The sequence below is a fragment of the Lithobates pipiens genome, unplaced genomic scaffold (genome assembly GCF_037356315.1).
Source record: "Lithobates pipiens isolate NorthernLeopardFrog02 unplaced genomic scaffold, aLitPip1_a1.2 Scaffold_8, whole genome shotgun sequence".
NCBI lineage: Eukaryota > Metazoa > Chordata > Amphibia > Anura > Ranidae > Lithobates > Lithobates pipiens.
This window is the reverse complement of record NW_027507903.1, coordinates 117,937,378-117,963,374: the sequence shown is the minus strand read 5'-3', so window position 1 is coordinate 117,963,374 and position 25,997 is coordinate 117,937,378. Positions and strand designations below refer to the sequence as shown.

At 40.4% G+C, this 25,997-nt stretch overlaps 1 protein-coding gene across 5 annotated transcripts in view; it reads left to right on the top strand.

Annotated features, from left to right (window-relative positions):
- The window catches only part of VPS13C (vacuolar protein sorting 13 homolog C), a 626,331-nt gene that overhangs the window by 94,371 nt on the left and 505,963 nt on the right, over positions 1-25,997 (top strand). For all 5 annotated transcript variants that reach the window (XM_077473219.1, XM_077473221.1, XM_077473220.1 and 2 more), the window contains 2 exons: positions 10,376-10,421; positions 17,045-17,172. In XM_077473219.1, the coding sequence (XP_077329345.1) occupies positions 10,376-10,421; positions 17,045-17,172 (174 nt within the window). The remainder of the gene's footprint in view (positions 1-10,375; positions 10,422-17,044; positions 17,173-25,997) is intronic.

Genomic DNA, 25,997 nt, shown 5'->3' with positions numbered 1-25,997 from the left:
GGTACACTTCTGAATAAACACAAAAGGCATTGTTTAGGAGAAGTAAGGAGGTTTATTTATATTTTTAAAGGGTCACACATAACACAATTCATTATCACCTGACAGAGGGTCTAACACAGCACTTTGGTTTAAAGTACCGGAAAAAAATCTTTTTAATAATTTTTTGTGTTTTAATCTAATTTAAGGACGTTCTATTTTGATAGATTTGGTTAGTACACTCTTTTCTTCAATCCACTAGGGGGCAGCGCCATTTCTACTCTCTTCTCTTTTTTCATACTTTATTCTACCCACGGATAGGAGTAAATTGTAGAGGCAGCTACAACCCCCTAGTATACATAAAATACCTTTTTCAGCCATTTATATAATCCTTAGTGCAGTACCACTTTCTTTTTCTTTAACATTTGGGAAGAACTCACCTGTGTTTTGTAAATACTTTTTAAAATTACAATGCAGACTTATGTTAGGCCTTTCTGCTCCATTATAAAATAAAAGTAAGAACTTGTCTGTCTGTCGCTTATGCCTTAGTTGTCTATCATAAAGTGAAAATGAACACATTTCTGTAAGTTCAACAGATGAATGTTTCTCTTGTCCAGCTGGATTTTGTTTGTTATATATTTCTCATATTTATGTCGTGACAAAATATTTCATAGTCTTTTACAAGTATTTCAGACAATTTTACATCAGTTGCTTCTTCCCAAATAAGCTCACAGTTCGTGTAAGTAGAGATCCTTAATGCACATACCAGTGCCAACTTTGTTGGAAAACAACCTATCAGTATGTTTTGGACTGTGCTAGGAAATCTAAGTGAAAAGGTAATGTTTAAACTCCATGTAGAAAGTGTCATTGGAGGGATTCAAACTTAATAAGCAATTGCTAATCATTGGTTCCTCGTGCTGCCTTTTCGTTAAATGAGGATGCAGACACTGAAGTTCCCGTACTGAACCTTCACTAGTTATGTACAATTCTGAAATATCTTTGGGACGCGTAGTAAAAAAAATTGCTCATTTGCTTCATAGGAGCTTATTTGAAGCCATCTGGACCTGCATCTTATTTCCAGAAGATTGTAATGTTGGGCTGACCCTAAAAATGCAACTGTGTTATTCCTCCTGAGCGCAATTTGCCATATTGCTGTGCAACTCATTGTAATATCTGTCTGCCTTCTGGCAGCATAATGACTCCTGTATGATATAATGTCAGGCCACCCTTATCAACCTGCAATAAAATTCACCTGTTTTCGTATGTATCTTAGAAACTTGGCATTATAGATCTACATGTACTTTAGTTCAGTTTCTATAAAAGCAAGTGGTCATCTGCCTAGTGAGGAAGATTAAATCCTGGTAAATCCTTAAATCTGAAGACAATTTTTTTTTTTTATCTCCGTTTGGACATGTCCGTCTGTCGTTTCATGCATACATTACCTTTTGATTTGAACTAAGGGCCCAAGTACAGTGAAATCCAAACTCCTCAGCTTCTAACCATAGTCAGACTAGTATATAAAGTTAGTGCTAGAATACAGCAGTATGTTTCATCCTTTTTACCTTTCAGGGGAACCCCTGAAATAATGTTCAGATCTACAGCTCACGGAACATCAGTGTGATCAGCGAGCTGTGATATATCCACAATTATTTTAAGAAATCGCATTAAATAAAAGAAGAAAAAAATTAAATCTTACCTATTTTATGTGAAACGTGTACTTTTTTTTTCTTTTTTCTTTTCTTTTTTTCTGCATCGATGCTAAATTCTGGGTTTAACCGGAGATAAGCAGTATACAGGGGGCAGCCGGGCAGAGCACAGGAGGTCAGGAGCACACAATACAGAGGCGACATTACATGGGGCACATTGAAGGGCACACAGCAGAACATTACGGCACTCCATAGCAGGGCATTGGGCACATCAAGGGACACACAGCAGGGCACAGGATACATAACAGGACTCAAAGCAGAGCATGGCGCACATTAAGGGGCAACACAGCAGGGTATGGGGCACATTAAGGATCAGACAGCAGGGACACAGGGCACATCATGGGGCTCACAGCAGAAAATGGGAAACTTCACGTTGCACACAGGAGGACACGGCACATTACGGGTCTCACAGCGGAACACAGTGCATATTTAGGGGTACACAGGGTACATTAGTGCTCACAGCAGGGCACGAGGACACAGCAGGGCATTGGGCACATGGGAGGGCACATCACAGGCTCACAGTAGGGCATTGGTGACAGGGCAGGGCTCATCACAGGCTCACAGCCGGGCATGGGGGACACGGCATGGGGCACATCACAAGCTCACATCAGGGCATGGGGTACTCCGGTACACTGTAGTAGCAACTTCTTTCAAATGCAGAGTAGCGTGGGATGTCACAACCTGTTGAGGTGGACGAGAGGAGAGGCCGGCATGGAGCAACACAAAGAGAGAAGACTTCTTACATCTACTTCCAATGCTACTCTGCATATGTTAGTTGAGACTCGATCTACCTGTCTGCTGCCTTGGATTGACAGGTAGATCACCACGGAAAACAATAAAAACATATGGAGCTGCACTGTGTGAAATACTTACAAATGAAACATATGTGTAAACAGATAGTGAACAACCCACACATATGAATTATACAAGATAGTGTATCCCTCCCCCCCCCCCCCCGATACACCGTAATGCATATATTCCCAAAAAAGTCTACATAGTAAATTTCATATTGCACAAATATAGAAAAAAAAGTCCACTCATTGAAGTTCACCCAGTACAGGAATATTAATAGACACCCAGTGACGACTCTGCATATAATGTGCAGTAATGTGTATCAACCACCTTTAATAGATGTAGGCTTACCAGATAGCCAACATTAAGGGCATATCCCACATGGGTGACGATTTTATCCAGCTAGTATGGCTCCCCTGTTGTAAAGATGACGGATCCCATGTCCTCCTATCAGGAATGATCCAATATCGTAGGTCCCTCCTGCAATGCTGCCAGGTCAGCCGCGCTACGCTTGATCCGGCGGGTGAATAAAGCAAAAACAGACGGAGCGATCAGGCATCCAGGACCATTAAAGAAAAAAGTTTAACTGAATTTTAATGAAGTCATCCTTCAAAAGATGCAGCAGCAAGGATTGGCAGTGTATGCAAAAACATGTGGTCCGTCAAACAAATGAAAACCTAGTGGCACAGTATAACCCCTCAGGATTTTGAATGGCAGACCAAGTGTAGAATAAAAAGGTATCTATTAGGTATTCACAATATATAATTACAGTATCAAAAAATATTTTTTAACATATAAAAATTTTAATGTTAATATCAATGTTATACTCAGTATACATAAATAGGCATACAACTAGGCTGATGAGGCTACCCTATACAGAGGTTTAGGCTAGCAGGAGTGCATGCTGTAAATTATGCCTGACATGTTTCGGACGATGATGTCCTTCCTCAGAGGCTTAGTGTCACTTAAAACAATCGTGTTGTGTTGTTTTTTTTTCTATAATATAAATATGATAGTAGTTGGTATTTAAAGATCACAATAGAAGTCAAAATATATCATTGGAATTTACACTTTCAACATCGGTCAACATGCTAAAACATAGTTCATAACAATAGGACAATGGATTATCGTATTTACACAGGCAGGTCAACTGATGCTAGACACATAGGGAGATGGAATTTTATCTGTACTCCTCCTGGGCCCGCAGACGGCCAAAGACCGCTCCAAGATGGTAATTGGGGGCAATTAAATCAGCCACAGCGGCACGGCATAGGAGACAGGGCAATGAAGTCCACTGCAAGAACACCCAGCCCCGGGGAGGTAAAAACCAACCACAACTGACCGACCACAATTAAGTATATACCACAGTTGATTGATGTATGTGTCTCTAAATTTAAACAAAAAACAAATGCCAAGGCAGTGTGGGTGCAATGCTTAGCACTATATGTACAAATGTACCAAAGTATATAGCAGTATCTAAAAAGTTAGATAGATATAGCGAACCATGGTAGTAAAAAAGGAGTACGTAGATCAATTGGTATCTAGTAAGAAGACAGACCGGTCTATACTCCCAAGAGTATTGGATGGTGCTAGTAACATACTTCTGGACTGTTTGCCTGTTTGAGAGTGAATCCCTAGCATAACGCAATCGAAATAATTGTCCAAGCTAGAGGAATGGGTTATATATAGGCAGGTAAGTACAACTGACTGATTGTTAATAAACAACCAGAGTCAGCTGATATTCGGGATCAACACGCTGCGCTTTGAGCTATGAGGTATGTGATATGGTATTCTCAGGCGGAGTGGCGTCCCGAATTTGATACCTAATTTGATACCTGCAAACGGAAGTTGGCAGGCAGAGAGGGGGGAGCAGAGATCGGTCTGACAGTGGTGGAACTTAGGGGTAAGCTGGCTGGGGTAGGGATGCAGGGCACAGTTGCATATTCTGTCCAAAACGGTGACCGGAGCCATCACATTTGGTACAGGAAGTTCTGTCTCTCCATCGGAGGGTAAACATCACGACGCCCATCTTGGTGCACCCTGCACTTGGCTGCAGTAAGCCAGCAGCAGACATCTTGTTACACCCAGCCCATATAGTCCAGGCTGGGTGTAACAAGATGACCACTGCAGCCGAGTGCAAGGTGTACCAATATGGGCGTTGCAGCATACTTACTAGATATTATGTTAAATGACATCAATAATGAAAGCCAAGGAATGATTTTGCAATGCTATATGGCCATATAGCATTGCAAAATCCTTCCTTTCCTCTCATCCATGTAATTCTGCATTTACCAATCAGTGCTACATTTCAGTACCTGCCCATAAGTGTTGCCTGTCAGTTCCATCTATCATTGCCTGTAAGTGCCACATATCAGTGCACATCAGTCAGTGCCAGCTATCACTGCCAGCCACCTGTCGGTGCCACCTATCAGTGCCCATAAGTACTGGCTATCAGTGTCCTCTATCGGTGCCCATCAGTCAAACTGTCACGGCGTTAAAAAATAAAAAAAAGAATTGGTAATCGTTATTGGCGAGTATTTGGGGGGAAAAAAGTATCGTTACTTGTACTGTCTTAAAAATGTGGTACCGGGACAACCCTATGGGGCAGCCTATCTTTTCTTCAAGTGCCTCCTTATTGTGCATCTTTAAACAGCCACACCACATATTTTCAGAGTCCTGAATTTCACCTGAAGTTATTTGTGGGTTTTTCTTTGCATCTCGAACAATTTTCCTGGCAGTTGTGCCTGAAATGTTAGTTGGTCTACCTGACCGTGGTTTGGTTTCAACAGAACCCCTCATTTTCCACTTCTTGATTAGGGATTGAACACTGCTGATTGCCATTCTCAATTCCTTGGGTATCTTTTTATGTGCCTTTTCTGTTTTATGCAGTTCAACTACCTTTTCCCGCAGCTCCTTTGACAATTCTTTTGCTTTCCCCATGACTCAGAATCCAGAAACATCAGTGCAGAAATGGATGAAAGATGCAAGGGTCTGTCAGGAGTCCAGAAACACACTGACCTTTTATACACACACACACACACACACCAATTACAAGCAAACAGATCACAGGTGTGGATGGTTACATTTAACCTCCCTGTCGGTATCATTATTTCAGACTTTTGGTGCTGAAAGGGGTACCATTATTTTGCATGGAAATTTGGCATTTTATATTGTATACTTGTAGTTCTTAGGGATAACTCACTTAAATCTGTCTAAAACAGAGTCTAGTAGACATCCCGGTTATGATAAAGTTTGAAAAACTAAATCATAAATTATAATGTAATAAATGACTATAAATAATTATACCAAATATAACAATAATAAAAAATAGTCAATAATGTAATGAAATCAAAAACACTGAAATTTGCTCAGTCGCAGAATTGTCACTGTCATTACTTTTCATTATTTGACAACTGATCTTCCCACAAATCAGTATCGCTCAATTCTGCGAGTGATTCTAATTTATTATCGCTGTTTTTCTAGCTGGTCTAAAACCACTTTTGATTTTAAGGGACGGTTTTGGTTGCTATGGACAATCTCCAGTTTCCAGGCAGAACAGTTTTTATAATATAAAACTGCATGCAGGGGATTGGACAAACCACTAGGGACAAAAGGGATGTGAAATTATTACATACAGTAATGTAATCTGTAAGATTACAGTATACTGTATGTAATGTGTGTGTTTCACATTTTGAATTTGGAGCCTTTCTCCATCCCCATGCGTCGCAAAGCTCGCAGGGAACTGAGCTTGGCTCTGTGATGAATCGAGCCGAGGACGAGCCGCTCACACTGCGGGGAGGACATTGTAGGATCCAGGGGACAAGGTAAGTATGCTCTTCCTGGATCCTGTAATGCAATCCCTAGTCTGGCTTGGAGTTACTGCTTTTGGTTCTGAAATTCCACCCCGAGCCACACTTGGGAATACCGCCAGGGAGGTTAATAGCCTTTCAAACCCCTTTGTGTCAACTTCTGTGCATGTTATCAGGCCAAAATCACCAGGGTCTGTAAACTTTTTTGATCAGGGTCATTTGGGTAGTTTCTGTTGCCATTTATGATTTAAAAAGAGTAAACACAGTTGATTGATAATAAATGGCTTCAGCTAAACACTAACCATGAGTGAAAAATGTTTTTGTGTTATCATTCGTATGCTCTGAAAAATGGCCAAGAAATCCTAATGTCTGCCAGGGTATGTAAACTTGGTGTTGCACCATATTACTTACACATATTACATGAGTTCTGAGGCTGATTTAATGCAGATAAGGTACCAAGTGAGTAATTACCACCTTAATCAGCCACAGAACCTGTGTACTTAATGTGTGTCCTGGATTAAAGGGATGATGTGGCAACCCTTGGGTGCACTGATAATCAGCACCCAAATCGTCAATAAATGCTCATCAAAATGCCAATCAGTGCCCATCAGTAACGTCTATCAATGCCATTTACAAATGCCAATTAATGCCTGTCAGTGCCTCCTCATCAGTGCCATCTATTAGTGCCCATCATTGCAGCTCATCGGTGCCCAGCAATTTTACATATTGGTGCCTCCTCATCTGTGTCACCTTATCAGCGACACCCCATCAGTGCCCATTAGTGCAGCCTCATCAGTGCCCGTCAGTGAGGGAGAAAACAAAATGTTATAACCAAAATGAAGAATAACTTTGAAATTAAAAAAAAAAAAGCATTTTTTAGTTTAGCAAAAAATAACCCCCCCAGAGGTGATCAAATACCACAAAAAGAAAGCTCTATTTGTGGGAAGAAAATTATAAAAATTTAGTTTGGGTACAGTGTTGTATGACTGATCATTAGTCATTCAAAGTGTGACAACACTGAATGTTGAAAATTGTCCTTGGCAGGAAGGGGGTAAAGTGCCCTCTATTGAAGTAGTTAAAGTGTTCCCTTTGAAAAAAATCTAAATCTAATCTAAACATGTAATTTGTATTTTAAATCATTGCAAACCTGTGAAAAAGTAAATTGTGCTAATGATGTTCTCAACCCCAAGTTACTTGTATCTTAAAGTGAGATGAAACCTTTTATGCCTCTTTAAAAAACAAAACAAAAAAAACCCTCGCCATTTGCATCAAAGTGCTATTGGGAACTCTAAATTAGGGCAAATGAGGTGCTTAGTGCTTCTTTTCTATAAATTAAATAAAAAAAAAAAAATTAGACTGAAGCAGATGTGACGGCCCCAGAATTGGATTTAAAATGTAGTTCATGTCTGTTTTACCTTTTTTAATTGTCTGTCCCTGTATGTATTGGACTCTGATTCAGTCTGGACCATGTTAAGTGATTCAAACACGGAGAGAGGGGGATTGCTCCTGTGTTATAATATTTGGCAGTCAGAATCTATTCATTGTTACTTTGAGAAGGAAGTATTTTGGATACAAAAGTACTAATGCTGCGTAGCTGCTGTTAACCACTTTCTTACTGGGCATCAAAAACCCCCTCCTGCCCAGACCAATTATCAGCTTTTAGCGCTGTCACTCTTTGAAAGAAAATTGTGTGGTCGTACAACAATTATTATATTATTATACAGGTTTTATATAGCGCCAACAATTTGCACAGCGCTTTACAATATGAGGGCAGACATTAGTTACATTACAATTTGATACAAGAGGAATCAGAGGGCCAATGTACCCAAATTAAATTTTTATATTTTTTTCCTCAAACAGAGCTTTCTTTTGGTGGTATTTGATCACCTCTTGGGTTTTTTATTTTTTGTTAAAAAAATAAAGACCGAAATTCTTAAAACTGTATTTTGATTTTTTTTTTTTTGGTTAATAAATTATGCAAACAGGTACTTTTTCCTCCTTCATTGCTGTACGCTGATGAGGCTGCACTGATAGGCTGCATTGGTGAGCACTGGGTGGCAGTGGGCAGCACTGATGGGTGGCAATAATGGGCACTGATCAGCACTGACAGGTGACACTGGCACTACTGGTGGGCATTGATAGTTGGCACTGATTGCTGGCACTTATGCCAGCAATCAGTGCGCGCGGGGAGCATGCAAAGGAGAGGCCATCTATTGACTACCTCCCGGCAAAGTAGGTCTGCGCTGTAGCGGTCATTCGGCTATAGCGCGGCTCTGAAGGGGTTAAACAGCATAGACAGATAAATGATATCCACGTGAACAATGTGTAAAGATCCCCACAATATATGTGGATAAATGATAAAGAGATCCACGTGAACCGTACCACGTAGACCAAACAATGTGAAAAACAAAAAATTATCCTATGATACGTAAGAAAATAATCGTCCCCTTAAGCAACAAATAGTTCCTCTTCAGTAAGGAGTGATCCAAATTGACAGGAGTGCCCAACTTCCAGTAAATGTAAAATGGAACACTGAAGGGTACCATAACGAAGCTGTCGTCTGGATGCGTGGAAATTCTCGCCAGAAAGCTAAGTACCCGACATGTTTCGCAATAACTTGCTTCAACTGGGGCCACACCTTCGGGTAATTCGCTGTATTACCTGCATGAGGAGCTTTGGAAGGGTGTCGCTATGATGGTACCTTCAGTGTTCCATTTTACATTTACTGGAAGTTGGGCACTCCTGTCAATTTGGATCACTCCTTACTGAAGAGGAACTATTTGTTGCTTAAGGGGATGATTATTTTCTTGCGTTTCATAGGATAATTTTTTTTTTTTTGTTTTTCACATTATTTGTTTGATCGACGTGGTACGGTTCACGTGGATCTCTTTATCATTTATCCACATATATTGTGGGGATCTTTACACATTTTTCACGTGGATCTCTGTATTGTTTATACATATTGCATTTTTGTTATTTTTATTATACTTTGCTTATGCTATGCCACTGTGCAAATTTTTTTTCACAAGTAGGTGATTTTTTCACTTTTAGCGCTACATTTTTTTTTTTTTGTTTTTTTTTTTTTGTTTTGTTTTTTGTTTGTTTTTTTTTTTTCTTCTATGCAATTGTATCATTGTTGATGCTGGCTGCTTGATACATTGTTTCTATTTGGTAGCGCAATGATATATATATATATATATATATATATATTGGAGATAAATGATATTGTTGAGCTTGAAGGCTGGAACTCTTATCTGTAGGTTACATGTGAAAAGTTTTTTCATTCAAATGTCAATAATTATGTTTTGGTCTTACTACCGGTAGTATTACCAGGAATACCCAGAATTGTGAGCTGATCTTGATAACTGTGTTCGTTTCTTAATAAATCGTAATGTGTGGTCTTCCTGTTTCCTATAAAGCTTGTCTGTTTTCCGTGTTGGTGCCAGTATTTATTTGCTCTGTAGGAACTTGCGTCAGATATGGGAAAATTTGTTTAACCAGTAAATTTCCTGTTGGCACTAACACATTACTGGGTCTAGAGGATATTGTATGTATGCGTCTAATAAGAAAAAGCAACGCACTGGAACTGATTTGCTAAAGGAGTTGAAAATTTCACACAGAAAATGCAAAGCTTTACTTCAATCATTGAATCATGTGCATATGAAATAAAGAAGAATTTACTTTTCTCAATTGATAATTCTTCTCTTCTTCATGTGAACATTCTCAACTTATAGATCAGCCTCGTGTTTATAATTCTATCAATATTTTTCTTGTTTTGGTATCCATCAGATACATTCCGCAACTATTGCATTGTGTTTTTACCAGATACATTTGATGAATATCCTGTAAGGCATGGTAGCCATACATTTCCCTCTTGGGTGACATAATATATGTGATGCATCTCATTCTGTTCTCTTTTGGCATCGGTCCAGGAAACCTGCTTATATATGGTGTATCGGTGTATTTGTTACCTGTATAAATGTTTGCCAAACATTGTTTTACTTTAAATTAAGGTTAATATGTGATCTTTTTTTGCTAACTGTAAATAAAACTTATGTTGAACACACTATAAGTGATGTGCTTATTTTTCAGGCTGAATTGAAATCCAGCGTCAAACCCATGGACTCTCATAAGTACAGTAAGTAGCATTTACAAATTGTAATATTTGCTCATAATCTGTAATTAACCACTGTGATGGACCCCTGTCCTCAACAGAACAATGTCTGCTGTAAATGCTTCCTTTGTTAAGAACCAGCACTATCCAGGACCCCATGGCTCACCCAGTCATTAGCCATAACTCTGTGTAGGGTGAAAAACATCAGTTTATTCAAACACCGGTACACAAGTATACACTCTGTGAACATCCCCCCCCCCCCCCCCTTAGTTTCAAGGCGGGTTAAACTGTCCAATCGGCAGGAAGAGTTGTTGGAGAAATTCGCTCCTCCCCTTTCCACCCTGCCCCCAGTCCACGAACACAAATACAAAACATCCATCCGATAATACATTTCTCCTAAAGCAGACAGACACAACCAAACAATGGGACACTGAACAATGGGCCCACACCCCAAATGATCTCAGCAAACAGTCCACAACAGCATGAGACAATATACAATGTATACAATATTTCAGTGTGGCTGTACAGCGAGTCTGACTAGCACAGATCAGACTGGGGTTCTCTGTCACCCTGTGACCCTAATGGACACAGGGTGATTTACACATAGGGGGGGCTGTGGGAGCCAGACACTGAGTTTTCCAGAGCTTTCCAAGTTAAGTGGTTTTCCACAAGCCATCCACCCAAAGTGACTTCCGTCACACAATCAAAATGTTTTATTACCGGTAGTTTTTATGACTTAAACTGTGTTTGCATTTTAGAGCTCCTGTCACCAGACCAGTCTTTTCAACGATCATAAGGTTATATATGCATGTAATAGTTTTAGGTATGTTATTTACCTGTAAAAGCCTCCAGTGTGTAGACATCCAAAAGCCCTGAGACTGTTGCTAGGTGCCACCATCTTTGATGGAATGTCAGCAACCTCAGCAGACTCGCTTAAGTGACACTTTATATAGCAGGAGTAGGCAACCTTTTGAGAGGTGGAGATCTACCTAATCAACAAAATAGAAAACACAGATCCCTAGGGTGCAGCACGCTTTAAAAAAAAAAAAAAAAAAAAAAAAAAAGTAACTAGCAAGGCCCTAATAAGTAAGAACAGCATGACAAAAAATTAGAAAAATATATTAAAGCAAATGTCAATATACACATGGCCTATCTTAAGATGGCTTCAGTGAGAAATTTGATGCAATAAAGTGGAGCCACACACTATAAATTGGCCTAATAGTAGAGTGTACAAAGTGAGCTTCAGCTTGCCTCCATGTTGCATGTCTCAAATGTTTCACCCTCCTATGGGCTTAATCGTAGGGGTGGGCAAGATATTCTGTGGTCGGAGTCTCTGGGAGAAGTCGTCTGCTTTCTTTTACTGTCACAGTGAGACACTTGCCTTTCAATTCCATGTACATTTTTTTCATGTCTGTAGATTAATTGGTCACCCGCACAAGTCTGATTCAGGAGTCCATCATAAGGGAGTCATTGGTAATGTAGACACGTGTACAAAAGGGGTCAGTAGCTTGTAGGGCAGTTTACACGGGTCAGGAAGTAAATGGCATATTTTTTTTTTTTTTTTTACAAAGAACATACACTGCAGCTAATGACGCCTTCTAACAGAGGGCATTGTGTATATTTTCTACAGTTTTTTCAGCAGGGGGGGCACTGCTAAGAGCTGACAGGCTCTTAACAGTGGAGGGGAGGGGGGGAGAGGACAGAGGAGAACTACAGATGATCGAGGCACGTCAACTAACCACAGTGTCAGGGTTCAGCAGCCATGATAAACCGTGGTCAGTTTCGGGGGGTGGGGGGGGGAGGCATAGCCAGGCAAGATCAGCCAGGTATTCCTTTTTTTGGGTTATAAAACACTTTATGAAACTCTCCTCTTTTGAGCAATATTTTACATTTTGATCACTTACCATACCTGCTATCCCCCTTAACCTGGAACCTCTCTACATATAGGCAGAGCTAGTCCCAGCCATAGAGGCAAACTCCATTGTGGAGAAAATAGCTGAAAGCAGCTATAATATTACAAAAATTGATTTTTCATTGTGATAAATGATTGATGAGAAATATTTACAGAGTAATTGGCTGTACACTCCTGTGGCCAAAAGGCCTTGTAGCTTAATTGTGGATATGCTGACTTAGCAGAGCTATTGCAGACAATTCTACATAAAACTTAAGCCATATAAAAGACAATTTGACTTCAACATGGCTAAACTACTTTTCAAAACAGACACACAAAAAAAAAAATCTATCTCTCTAATATATATATATATATATATATATATATATATATATATATATATATATATAATATATAAAATTTATTATCATATCACTTACAATTTAAGCATTTAAACAATTTCACATACCAGCACCTGGGATGAAAAGGAGCGGAGGGCCAACCGGGATCAACGCAGTACCCTTTAAGCATGTTGCTTCACTGTGCCACTCTGCAAGTTGAGAAGGAGCACTGACATCCCCATCTTGCCAAGACAGGGTCAACCAAGCAGCGATGCAATTTACTGCCCCTTCCCTGTGATCGATAGGTTGCCGACCTCCACACTATAATATTTTCCTTCGCCCCTCCCCAGGCTGCTACATAAAGGTTTATATAGGGAGGTGAAAGGACGAGCAGAGGAACTACTAGCGCAGTTATTAGACACTCCAAGAAAAGGAGAGATCTATAAACTAAGCAGTAGACTGTGCTAGATAATTAACTCTGAAGCAGTCAACTTTGCTAGCAAGTTGAAGAACACATTGCAAGTCAATAAAAATAAAAATTGTTTGTGGAAAGTAAAAAAATTTGAAAGTAAGCACCTAAAGTGTTACTAAACCCACAACAGTAAAATCGGTCTGTATATGCAGCATAGCATGCTTGTTATACTCACTGTGAAACTTAAGGAGTTAATCTCCTGCATTGTGTAAAATGGCTGTTTTATCCTGTATGCACAGATCCTCCCCCTCCTGCACTGTCTATCTGGGGAAGACCAGCTCACATGCAGGGTAGTCGACCTGTGCATGCTCAGTTGGGCCTTTCATTTACATTTACTTGTTCTCGGAGCTAGCCAGGTCACATGATATTGACATCACAAATGTGGGCGTGTATACAGGCTGTAGTGGAAATCTCCTCCTACCTGAACTCTCAGCACTGGAAAAAATGTGCAGCTTATCATGTAACCGTGGTATACAGAGCATCCAAAAAGGTATATAGTGGCAGTATTTGAATGTAAAAAGATTTATGAACTGTGGACACTGTGGGGGGCAGATGAACTATTTTCATATTACTGGGTTTAATAACACTTTAAGGTGCTTGATTTTTCTGTGCTTTTATTTGCAAGTTGATTATAGGGCGTCTCTGAGCCTTCAGTAGAACCTATGGTAACATATGTCTCCACAGTTAGGCATTTGTATTCTTAATTAGGAAAGTTGTATTCTTAAAGTGAATGTAAAGTCTTTTTTTTTTTTTCTGAAAATAACAAACATGTTTTACTTACCTGCTCTGTTGCAGTGGTTTTGCACAGGGAAGCCCAAATCCTCCTCTTCTTGGGTCCCTCTTTTGGCTTTCCTGGCCCTTCCCTCCTGTTCAGTGCCCAACCAGCTTGCTATGGGGGCATCTGAGCAGAGTCACAGCTTTCTGTGTCTGTTCAGACACTGAGCCCTGATTTTGGCCCGCCCCCCCTTTACCTAGATTGGCTAACTGACTGACAGCAGTGGGAGCCAATGGTGCCACTGCTGTGTCAGTCAATCAGGAGGAAAGTCCTGGATGACCGAGGCACTCGTGGCCATAACTGGAGAGAGATGGGGCTCAGGTAAGTATTAGGGGGTGCGGGGGCGGCTGCTGCTCACAGAAGGTTCTTTTTCTGGAGGCATAGAATGCCTTCAGATAAAAAAATCTTCTGACTTTACAACCACCTGGATACAATCAGCAATAACCCAATTTTTTGTAGTTTAAAGGATTAGAATCTCTTTCTGGTTTATTGCAGTATGTGCTCCCAAATTAAAAGTTTAGCTTGGTAGACACTAATTGTGTTTTTTTTCGCTTAACTAGCCAGCTGAATAAAAAAATGAACGGATTCCTGGATCCACACAAGCAAGGTGGATGCAGGAATCTTTCTCGCTGTGCTATTGTATTCTGACAGCGGGGACTCTGCTGTCGGAATACACTGATCAGCAGCTGCAGCCATTGAAGGTTTTCCAGCAGGCCTGTTCGACAGAAGCCGTTTTAATGATTTTCTTCTGTTGAACAGGCAAGACCACACACAGATTGGAATTTTGCCGGTTCAGCAGGAATTTCGATCTGTTATATACAGTGCCTTTAAAAGTATTCATACAACCTCGAAACTTTCAACATTTTGTCATTTTACAACCAAAAAATAAATGTATTTTATGTGCTAGAGCAGGGGTAGGCAACCTTTTGAGCACAGTGTGCCGTAAAATATTTTTTGAGAAATTGAGTGCCGATTTTATAACAAAACAAGGTCAACTTCACACACTCAGTCACACAAAGGATTTTTTTTTTGTTTTATAAAGTAAATGCTGTAAACTACTTGAGTAGTAGTGAGAAATTAACATCATGCACTCGGGCCTCAGATTAGTCCCAATTTCTGCAACTCCACACCTCTGATCACTGTCCCCCCTGCTCATCTGTCTCACCACTGTAACCCCCTGCACATCTGCCCCTGCATATCTGCCTCAACACTGTGCCACCCTGCATATCTGCCCCCACCTTTGTGCCACCCTGCACATCTGTCCCACCACTGAAACCCCCCCCCCCCCCATCTGTCCCACCACTGAAACCCCCCCCCCCCCCCATGTATCCGTCCCACCACTGTACTCCCTTGCTCTCCTGTCTGACCACTGTACTCCCTTGCTCTCCTGTCTGACCACTGTACTCCATTGCTCTCCTGTCTGACCACTGTACTCCCTTGCTCTCCTGTCTGACCACTGTACTCCCTTGCTCTCCTGTCTGACCACTGTACTCCCTTGCTCTCCTGTCTGACCACTGTACTCCCTTGCTCTCCTGTCTGACCACTGTACTCCCTTGCTCTCCTGTCTGACCACTGTACTCCCTTGCTCTCCTGTCTGACCACTGTACTCCCTTGCTCTCCTGTCTGACCACTGTACTCCCTTGCTCTCCTGTCTGACCACTGTACTCCCTTGCTCTCCTGTCTGACCACTGTACTCCCTTGCTCTCCTGTCCCACCACTGTACTCCCTTGCTCTTCTGTCCCATCAATTAACCCATTTTCTCATCTGACCCACCACTGTACCTCCCTACACATCTGCTCCACCGTCGTATACCGAGGCTCTTCTGTCTCATTACTGAACTACCTTCTCATCTGTCCTACCGCTGAACCCATCTGCTCATCTGGCCCACCAATGTACCCTCCTGCACATTTGTCTCACCTCTGTAACCTCTGCTCACCTGTCACACCAATACACCTCCTTTCACATAGTGTTTTGTTTTAGGCCAAAAGTTCAATTCTGGTCTCATCTGACCAGAACACCTTCTTCCGCATGTTTGCGGTGTTCCCACATGGTTTCTTGCAAACTGCAAATGGGACTTCTTATGACTTTCTGTCAACAATGGCTTTCTTCTTTTTGCTACTGTTCCATAAAGGCCATATTTGTGGAGTGCAGGACTAATAAATTCACTCACCTGAGTTGTGGATCTCTACAGCTCCTGCAGAGTTACCATGGGCCTCTTGGTTGCTTCTCTTTGATTGCTCTCCTTGCCCAGCCTGTCAGTTTAGCTAAATGGCCATGTCTTGGTAGGTTTGCAGTTGTGCCATACTCCTTTTTCCATTTTTGGATGCTGCATTGAACAGTGCTCCGTGAGATGTTTAAAGCTTGGGATGTTTTTTTTATAACCTAACCTGGCTTTAAACTTCTCCACAACTTTATCCCTGACCTGCCTGGTGTGTTCCTTGGCCTTAATGATGCTGTTTGCTCACTAAGGTTCTCTAACGAACCCCTGAGGGCTTCACAGAGCAATATATATTTATACTGAGATCAAATTACACACAGGTGGACTCTGTACTAATTAGGTGACTTCTGAAGGCAATTGGTTCCACTAGATTTTAGTTAAGGGTATCAGAGTAAAGGGGACTGAATACAAATTGCACGCCATACTTTTCAGATATTTATTTGTAAAAAATGTTGACTACTATTTATCATTTTCCTTCCACTTCATTTATGTGCCACTTTAAAACCCCAGTAAAATAAATTTTCATTTTTGGTTGTAACATGACAAAATGTGGAAAATGTCAAGGGGTATGAATAATTTTTCAAGGCACTGTACCCAGCTTTTCCTATACTGGTGATGGGTGTCACTGGACAATGAAGGAAAAAAATAAACAAATGGATGGACTTGTCTTTTTTCAACCTGACTAACTATGTAACTATGAGACACTAGCTTCATTAAAAAAAAACATTAAAAAAACAAAACCTGACAGACGTTCTAACACTTGCCCTACACTATACAAAAAAAAAAAAAAAAAAAAATGTTTTCAGTATATTTGTAATTTCAATGGGAACACATGCAATTTTATAGATTTTTATTCTAGTAGTAGATTATTTTTTTTTTATTATTGTTTGGTGTAGATTGTCAATTCATTTTGATCAAATTCTTTTTTTTTTTTTCCCCTGTATTTTAAGTCTTTAAGCCAGTTTCTGCATCAGCAAAGCTTTACATCAATCCTAATGCAGAGATAGAACTGCAGACACCAAAGTTAGACTGGAACATGGAAGTTCAACACGTTGCACTAGAACTTACGAAACCACAGGTAGGTAATAATAGAGTGTGATAATCAAAAACCTCTCACTTGGCAAGTAGGTAGGTTGCACGTATTTAACCACCTAAGTACTACCCTGTATAAAACACTTCATTGCCAGGTGATTTTTCGGTTTTCAGTGTCCATATTGGTCATTAGAACAGTATACCGAAATATATATATATATATATATATATATATATATATATATATATATATATATATATATATATATATATACAACATTTTTTTTTTTTTATAAATCTCAGCAGAGGAATTGCTGCATAAACAAAAGTAAATTTATTGATAAAATTTACATCACATCAGGTATAATTCAGGTGAAAATTCTTTTTTTTTTGGTGACAGATGGGGCTTTCTTTTTGTGGTATTTAAAAACCATTAGGTTATAATACTTTTTATTATATATAAGGAATAGACAAAAAATGTTGAAAAACATTTTTTTCCACTTTTACTTTTGTTATAAAACAAGCTAGGGCCAGTACGAAAACAAATAAAATTACCTCCTTTTTAAAAGTTGACAACCTTAGGTTGTTTTGACCGTTTTTGAAAATGAAGAACATGCTAGTATTGAGGTGTTTAAAAGAGCTTGGTTATGGTGGACTAGATACAGCACATCATTAAAGAGGAAATTCACCCTTTATATTTAGTTGTCTTCCCCTTATACATTGATTGCTGGATTGTCCTCTAAAAATCATACTCGCATGGCCATTGAATCAAGCGCTGTTTGGTTTAACTGGCTGTAGGCCAGGTCCCATGCTGCCATCATCTATTCTTCTGTCATCACAGGGCTGCTTGTCTCTTCTGATATCTTGCAGCCAGCTCCTTGATAATGTACCGCTGCACATGCACAGTGTGCCTGAGTTTGTCCAGTGCATACATGGCATGCTGGAGACTGCTTCCTGGGATGGGTAGTGTGAGCATCCCAGTAGGCTTTGAAAAGTGGAGGGGGAACGTCAATCTTGCCTAGGCAAGAAAGCTGGATGTGTGGGGCCAGGTCTCGCAGAAAAGATATTTTGGTTTAAAGACATTTTTTTTTCTGATTGTGTAAAAAGAGGAGGAAAGAGGAAAACGATGCATCTTGTTCAAAGATGGTGAAGGTCCACTTTAGTATACATGTCATACACAGAAGTGATTAATGGACAGTTTACATACAGTGGGAGGTTGGAGATGAAGAAGATTAATGTGCAGGATACAGGAGATGAAGGCATCAGTATACAACATACAAAGATAAGATTAGATGTGCCATACAAGAGAGGAGCGAGTGAAAGAGTTAAACAATCCCACAATCAAGGTCATTGCAACCCCCGTCTTGAATCAGATGCAGTTTACCACCTCCTTAATTTCTCCTTCCTCCATTGTGATGAGGCCTTTTGGGAAGGGGTGGAGGCAGAATCACAACAGCTTGTGGACCAGAGGGGAGCACAGGGTACAAGTGAAAGGATACCTTGGCAGGAGGTGGAGAGAGGAGAGGAACAGCAGTGGAAAATAGTACATTGGGAAAGGCAGAAAAAATAGCATTGGGGTAAAGTTGTCAGCGAATGTAGTGTTGACTGGTTGTGTGTGTGTGTATAAAATAATATATACAGCCATGGCCAAAAATTTTTAGACTGACACAAATATTAATTCTCCCAAAGTCTACTGCTTTCAGTGTTTTTAGATCTTTTTGTCAGATGCTACTATGGTATACTGCAGTATAATTACAAACATTTCAGTGTCAAAGGCTTTTATTGACCATTACATTAAGGTTATGCAAAGAGTCAATATTTGCAGTACTGACCCTTCCTCCTTTTTCAAGACCTCTGCTATTGGCCCTGTCCTGCTGTCAATCAACTTCTGGGCCACATTCTTGCATAATCAGTGCTTGAAATTTGTGGGTTTTTTTTTTGTTCACCCGCCTCTTGAGGATTGACTACAACTTCTGAATGGTAATAAAGTCTGGCTAGTTTCCTGGCCATGGACCCAAAATTTCAATGTGTTGTTTTCCAAACCACTTGGTTATCACTTTTACCTTATGGCATCATGCTGGAAAAGGCATCGTTCCTCACCAAACTGTTCTTGGATGGTTGGGAGAATTTGCTCTTGTAGGATGTTTCTTTAAAGTGGTTGTAAACCCTTACAACACACTTTGACCTACAGGTAAGCCTAGATTAAGGCTTGCCTGTAGGTCGAAGAAATATCTCCTAAACCTACACGGTTTAAGGAGATATTTGCCGAAAGACAGGCACCGCTGCGCCGTAGACAGCGGCGCGCAGGCGCACGGAGCGTGGCATTGTCAACGACAAAGATGGCGCGCGTGTCGGCTCCCGTGCGCATGCGCGGGAGTGACGTCATCGCGGCTTCGCCGAATGACAGCAGCGGAGCAGCGAGACCCACCGAGAAGATGGCTGCGCCGGACTACAGGGGACAGCGGTGACATCGCTGGCTCCTGTGTCAGTTAAGTGACACATAATGGACTAATATGCGATGCATAGTAGTTTATTATGCTTTGCCTTTGCAGGGAATGAAAGAGGAAGTAAACTCATCAAGGTTTACTTCCTCTTTAATGGCTGTGGTCTTAGGCAAAATTGTGAGTGAGCCCACTCCCTTGGCTGGGAAGCAACCCCACACATGAATGGTCCCAGGAAGCTTTATTGTTGGAATGACACAGGACTGATGGTAGCGCTCACCTTTTCTTCTCCGGACAAGGTTTTTTTCTGAATGCCCCAAACAATCGGAAAGGGGATTCATCCGAGAAAATTACTTTACCCCAGCCCTCAGCAGTCCAATCCCTGTACCTTTTGCAGAATGTCAGTCTGTCACTGATGTTTTTCATGCAGAGAACTGGCTTCTTTGCTGCCCTTGACACCAGGCCATCCTCCAAAAGTCTTCGTCTCACTGTTTGTGCAGGTGAACTCGCTGCTTGCTGGCATTCCTGAGCAAGCTCTGCACTGGTGGTGCCCCGATCTCGCAGCTGAACCAACTGTAGCAGACGTTCCTGGCGCTTGGTGGACTTTCTTGGGCACCCTGAAGCCCTTTTCACAAATATAGTGGGAATTTTTTTTATAGGATTAAGTTATTTTCTCTTTCAATAATTTTTATTGAATTTCATTCTTTGGTAAATACATCATGTATAGACAGAAAATAGAAATAAAGCAAAAACATAACATAAAAAAAGAACAGAGAATTCAAATGAAGCAGGATGCATCAATCAGAAAAAAAGTCAAGATATACAAGGTATCTTATACAGATATAATTGGGGCTATTATATGTCAAGAAGGGCTTGGAGTGTAAAGATCCACTTCATTGAAAATTTGTAATAAAGATGTATATAAGAAAAATGGACACAAAAATTAAAAAATATATATATATGTAAAAATATATATATATATATATATATAAATATACATACAGAAACATAGATAAAAAAAAAAAAGAAAGGAATTTGATTAGATTTAAATGTGAGGTGTAGAAGATTTAAGCTATAAACATATCGGCAACTTCTAAGGAGACCCCCAAGGTCACCACTCCACCCCAATGGGCTCACACTGTGGAGTGGGATAGCTCGGGGGACACCCGCCGAAGAACTCCCCAACTACGTCCCTTTAAACCCCCGGACAGCACCCAGAAATTGTGCTCCCCGGAGGGAAGTGAACAGTTGGACTTCAAAATTCCCAATTAAATTCCAAATGAACTCTTTAGAACTAGTAAACTCCAGTCCGAACCACAAAGGTTAACTATGGAAAAATGTAGTAGAATAAGGTAACATCTGATCAATTACTAAATATGAGAAATCCTGCTTAAAGAAAAACAACAAAAAAAAAAAAAAAAAGGAAAAGTAGAAAGTGTAGTCAGGAGAGAAGAGGGAGGGTAAGGAAGGGAGAGTTGTACAGGATTCAGGGTCCTGGCTCCATCCATGTAGAATTTAAGACAGAAGGTGTCCTGGAAACAATTGTACTTTGATGTGTTGGGCCCACGGATCCCATGTCATTTCAAATTGTTGAGTGGTATTCCGTAATTTAGCTACTATTTGTTCCTGAATCATAATCCATGAAATTTTTTGCCTGGTAGCCACAAGAGAAACCCTAGAAGTTTTCCAAGCTTTTGCTAAAGTGATCTTGGCTCCCAAGCACATAAAAAAGATTAGTTGTTGAGTATGTTTAGGGGTATTGTGTAGCCTGCGGTTCAGAAGGATATATGAAGGATCTTGTGGGATTGGGGCTTTCGTGACCTTCCTCACTAGATGTATAAAGTTATTCCAAAAGTTTCGTATGCGAGGACAAGACCACCATATATGTAACATTGTACCTAAAAGACCACATCCTCTGAAACAGAGCGGTGAAACCTCTGAGTACATCTTTGAAAGTCTCACAGGAACATAATACCATTTCGTTAGAATTTTGACATTAGCTTCGATTAAGGAAATATTTAAAATACCTTTGGAAGAACGTCTAAAAACTTGAAACCACAATTCCGTATCTAGTTGGATGTCCAAGTCTTCTTCCCAAGAACAAGCATATGTCGGTTTGTCACTCCTATCTGCCAGGGACGAGTAGATAAGGGAAATACCTCCTTTGCGATGACCATGTTTTAAGCACCATTGCTCGTAAATCGTAACATTGTAACTATTTGGTTTGTCAAGTTCCAGAGAATGTATAAAACGTTTAATCTGTGAAAGTCTCAATTGTTCTGAATCGGGCATCTCTAGTTTGGAGTAGCAGTGTCCCATGGAGATGGGTCCATTTGGTGTAATGAAATGTCCAATTCTGAAAAGGCCCTTGTTCAACCACCAATGAAAATCTTGGATGTTCAGGCCAGGAGGGAAATCAGGATTATGGAATAAATGTACGAGAGGTCTCAGTGGGGAAATCAGGTGTTCGTTTTTGTATAGTCTGTCACAAAGTGCTAGGGATTGAGAAAGCGTTGGGGATAATATGGCAGGTCTTTGCTTTGTTGGTCTCCATATTAGATGATCTAATGTGTAGTCAGGTACTGCCTGGTTCTCAATAGAAACCCAGTCTGGACAATTGGTTTTAGTATATATTGCTGAAAATTGTGCTAGTTGTGCTGCTTGATAATATAAAAAGAGGTTAGGAAGTCCTAAACCACCTTGGGTTGTCCGGCGGAACAGGATGTCACGCGCCAGTCTATGTCCCTGTTTTCCCCAGACAAATCCAATCACTTTTGATTGGAATTTGTTGAGATTCGATTTTTTAATAGGTATGGGAAGGGCTCTGAATAAGTACAAAATTCTAGGAAATAAGTTCATCTTGACTGCATTGAGCCTGCCCAGCCAAGACAATCCTTCTTTAGACCATTTAGTTAAATCTGCTTCTAAAGATTTGAAGGCGGGTGGGTAATTAGCATTGTATAAATTACTGACGCTTTTGGTGAGAGAAATACCCAAATAGGGAATCCTATCTGTAGCCCAGGAAAAGGGAAAGAAGGGCGCAAGTCGGGAGATGGTTAATGAGGGAACCGAAATATTGAGAGCAACTGACTTGGAAATGTTAACTTGGAGACCTGAAATAGTTCCGAAATCCCGAAGGAGATGAAGTAAGTTGGGGGTGGAAATTAAGGGTGAGGTCAGAAATATAAGCATATCATCAGCAAAGAGAGCACATTTATGCTCTTCTAAACCACAACGAACACCTTTAATATTTATATCTGCTCTAATGGCGATGGCTAGAGTTTCTATAGCTATAATAAAGATTAACGGTGACAAGGGACAACCCTGTCTAGTACCTCTATGGATATCTAATGGTTGAGAGAGGTGGCCTAATAGACGTACTTGAGCAGAGGGGGTTGAATATAGGGATTTTAGAATGTTCATAAAATTTGCTCCGAAACCCCATTTGGTGAGAATTTCAAAAAGATATGGCCATGAAACAGAATCAAATGCCTTCTGCAAGTCCAAAGACAGCAGAAGGCCTTCTTGTGCCGGGCCCCCGTCCCAGTGCGAATTCAATAATGATATTAAGTCAATTGCCCTTCTCACCTGATCCGTTCCCTGTCTCCCCGGGATGAAGCCCACCTGATCCTTATGAATATAGTTAGATATAAAACTGGACATTCTGTTGGCTAATATTTTAGTCATAATTTTAAGATCATTATTGATCAGCGAAATGGGTCTGTAATTTCCCACTTCACTAGTATCTTTACCAGGTTTCGGAATAACAGAGATAAATGCAGTGTTAGAATCATTCGGGAGGGGGGCTCCATCCCGGAGAGAATTAAAGAAACGAGCCATGTAGGGAGCTAATTTTGGACCAAAAGTCTTATAATATCTGACTGAGAAACCGTCGGGGCCCGGTGCTGATTCTGATTTAAGGGCTTTTATGACGTCAAGTATTTCGGCAGGGGAGAAGGAATCATCCATTAGTTCTTTATGAGTTTGATGTATGTGAGGTAGATCGAGGTGATCGAGAAACTGATTTCTAGCTTTGGAATGTGTATGAGTTGTCTTAGAGTAGAGGTTTTCATAAAAATCATGAAATGATTTCAAAATTTCTACCGGATTTTGTGTAAGGGTACCCGACGATTGTCTGATTTTAGGGAAGACCAAGGTACGAGTTCGAGGACACAATTTACTCGCGAGTTTGGCACCTATTTTATCTTTTTGATAATAGAAGCGAGCACCTGTCCATCGCAGATGTTTTTCTGCTGAGGTAGTGAGTGAGAGATTAAGTGCAATGCGTGCTCTATCAAGTTCAGCCAGGCTCTCTGGGGTAGGATGTTTTTTATGACTTTTGCTAAGTGTTTGGAATTCCTCTTTGAGTCGTATAAGCTCTGCGGAGTATTCCTTTTTGAGTCGGGCTGAGAGTTGAATTATTTTACCCCTCATGACCGCCTTGTGTGCCGCCCACAGGGAGCCTGGCGAAATTGAGTCTGTATTATTATCTGTAAAGTAGTCCGAAAGGGCTGAGTTTAATACCGCACAGTGAGCTGGATTGTTTAGAAGAGACTCATTAAGCCTCCATTGGAACGGTCGTTTATCTCCTCCTCCCCCTCTAATAATTAATGAAACGATGGAATGGTCAGAGAGAGAGGAATCATAAATTTTGGAGGATTCAACCAAAGATATGAAATGTGGAGGAATAAAGATATGGTCTATTCTGGTTAATGTATTATGAGGGATAGAAAAGTGAGTGTAGTCTTTGGATCGGGGATTCATTTCTCTCCATATGTCTATTAGGCCTGCTGCTTGGATGGAATGTGCAACCCTAAGACTGCATTTAGGAGGTCTTTTGGGCATTGGCTTAGTAGGATTGGATCTGTCTGAGGAAAGGTCAAATGGGATGTTCGAATCTCCCGCCAGAACAACAATTCCCTTCAGATGGGATTTCAGCGTCAAGAGAGTCTTTTCAAAAAATTTGTCCTGGCGGGAGTTCGGAGCATAGTAGGAAACAAATGTGTATGTTACTGTATTAATTGATCCAGAGACCAGGATGTATCGGCCTTCTGGGTCTCTAATTGTTTTAGAATGATGAAAATGAACTTTGTTGGCAAAGCATATCGCAACCCCTTTTGTTTTATTGGAAGCATTAGCTAAATAAAATTGAGAAAAGTTTTTGTGAAGGAAAATGGGGTTATAAGAAATGGGAAAGTGTGTCTCCTGCATCAAGATAACATCAGCTTTGAGGGCATGAAATTGTTGCATGATTTTACGCCTTTTCACTGGGGAATTAAGGCCTTGAACATTATTGGACATTATACATAGATCAGATTGTACCGGTGAGGTAGAGTTCATGGGAAGAGCATGTAGGAGTTAATACTATGAACAAAAGGAATACCTGTCTTTGTGGTGCTCCCTGGCAGATAGGAGATGACACCTGTTCTTTTGAGGAAATGCTTGTGAGAAAAAAACGAGGAGAATCCAACCAGGCCCTGATCCTGTACAAGGGAGATGGGAAGGAAGATGTGATTAGACTGGGAAGGGTAAAAAAGGGAGAGTGGAGAGGGGGAAGAAGAAAGTAGGGAGATAGAAATAAAATAAAAGTACATCAGAATATGCATTATATAAAATAACAATTCAAGCCAAAAAAAAAAAAAAAAAAAAAAAATTTGTAATGTATACAATAAATAAAAATAGGAAGGGAAAAAAAATCCCAAAGCGGCCCAAAAGGGTCGCTGTAAACAAACCCCGGTAGGAGAAATAGTTCTCCTATCGAAGTAAACAGGGGGGTGCATTGTACCCACCCTGGACAACCTCGCCACATAGGTTGATTATCTCAAAGGCACTAAAACAAAAAAAAATCTGAGCCCAGACTATAATAAACATAGGGGAAATATAAATAAAGTGCAACTGCCCCCCTCTTCCTCTACAATATGAGTGACCGTGACTTAACGTCAAAAAGAGCCATTATAAGAATAAAAATAAAGAAAAAAAAACCATCAAATAAAAAGCCAAAAGGTCAGTTGAAGAGAAAAATAAAATTATAGAGGAAGAGGGGTCTAATACAGGCATTACAGTAAATTTATATGTCAAAAAGGAGAAATATTTTGAAATTTTCCACTTTAGAAAAGAGAGAAAAAAAAATATCCTTTTTAATGTCTTCTGTGGGAAAAAGCCTGGAGAAGTTTCCAGGAAAAACAGGACCAAATGTCAACCCGGTCCTGGTAAAGGTTCGGCCCTAAGGACAAACCGTAAGGAGGACAAAAAACTTTTTCTTCCTTTTTTCTGTCCTTTTTCTTTTTTTTTTTTCCTTCCTTCCACAAAAATTGGACAGTTCAGGTGTATCTTCAGGTTGGTGGAGATTCCCTCGATCTCTTGGGCATCTGTTTCTGCCATATTTGCGTCAAGGGGCTTGTCGGTGATGGGCTTTGGATGACGAGGATCC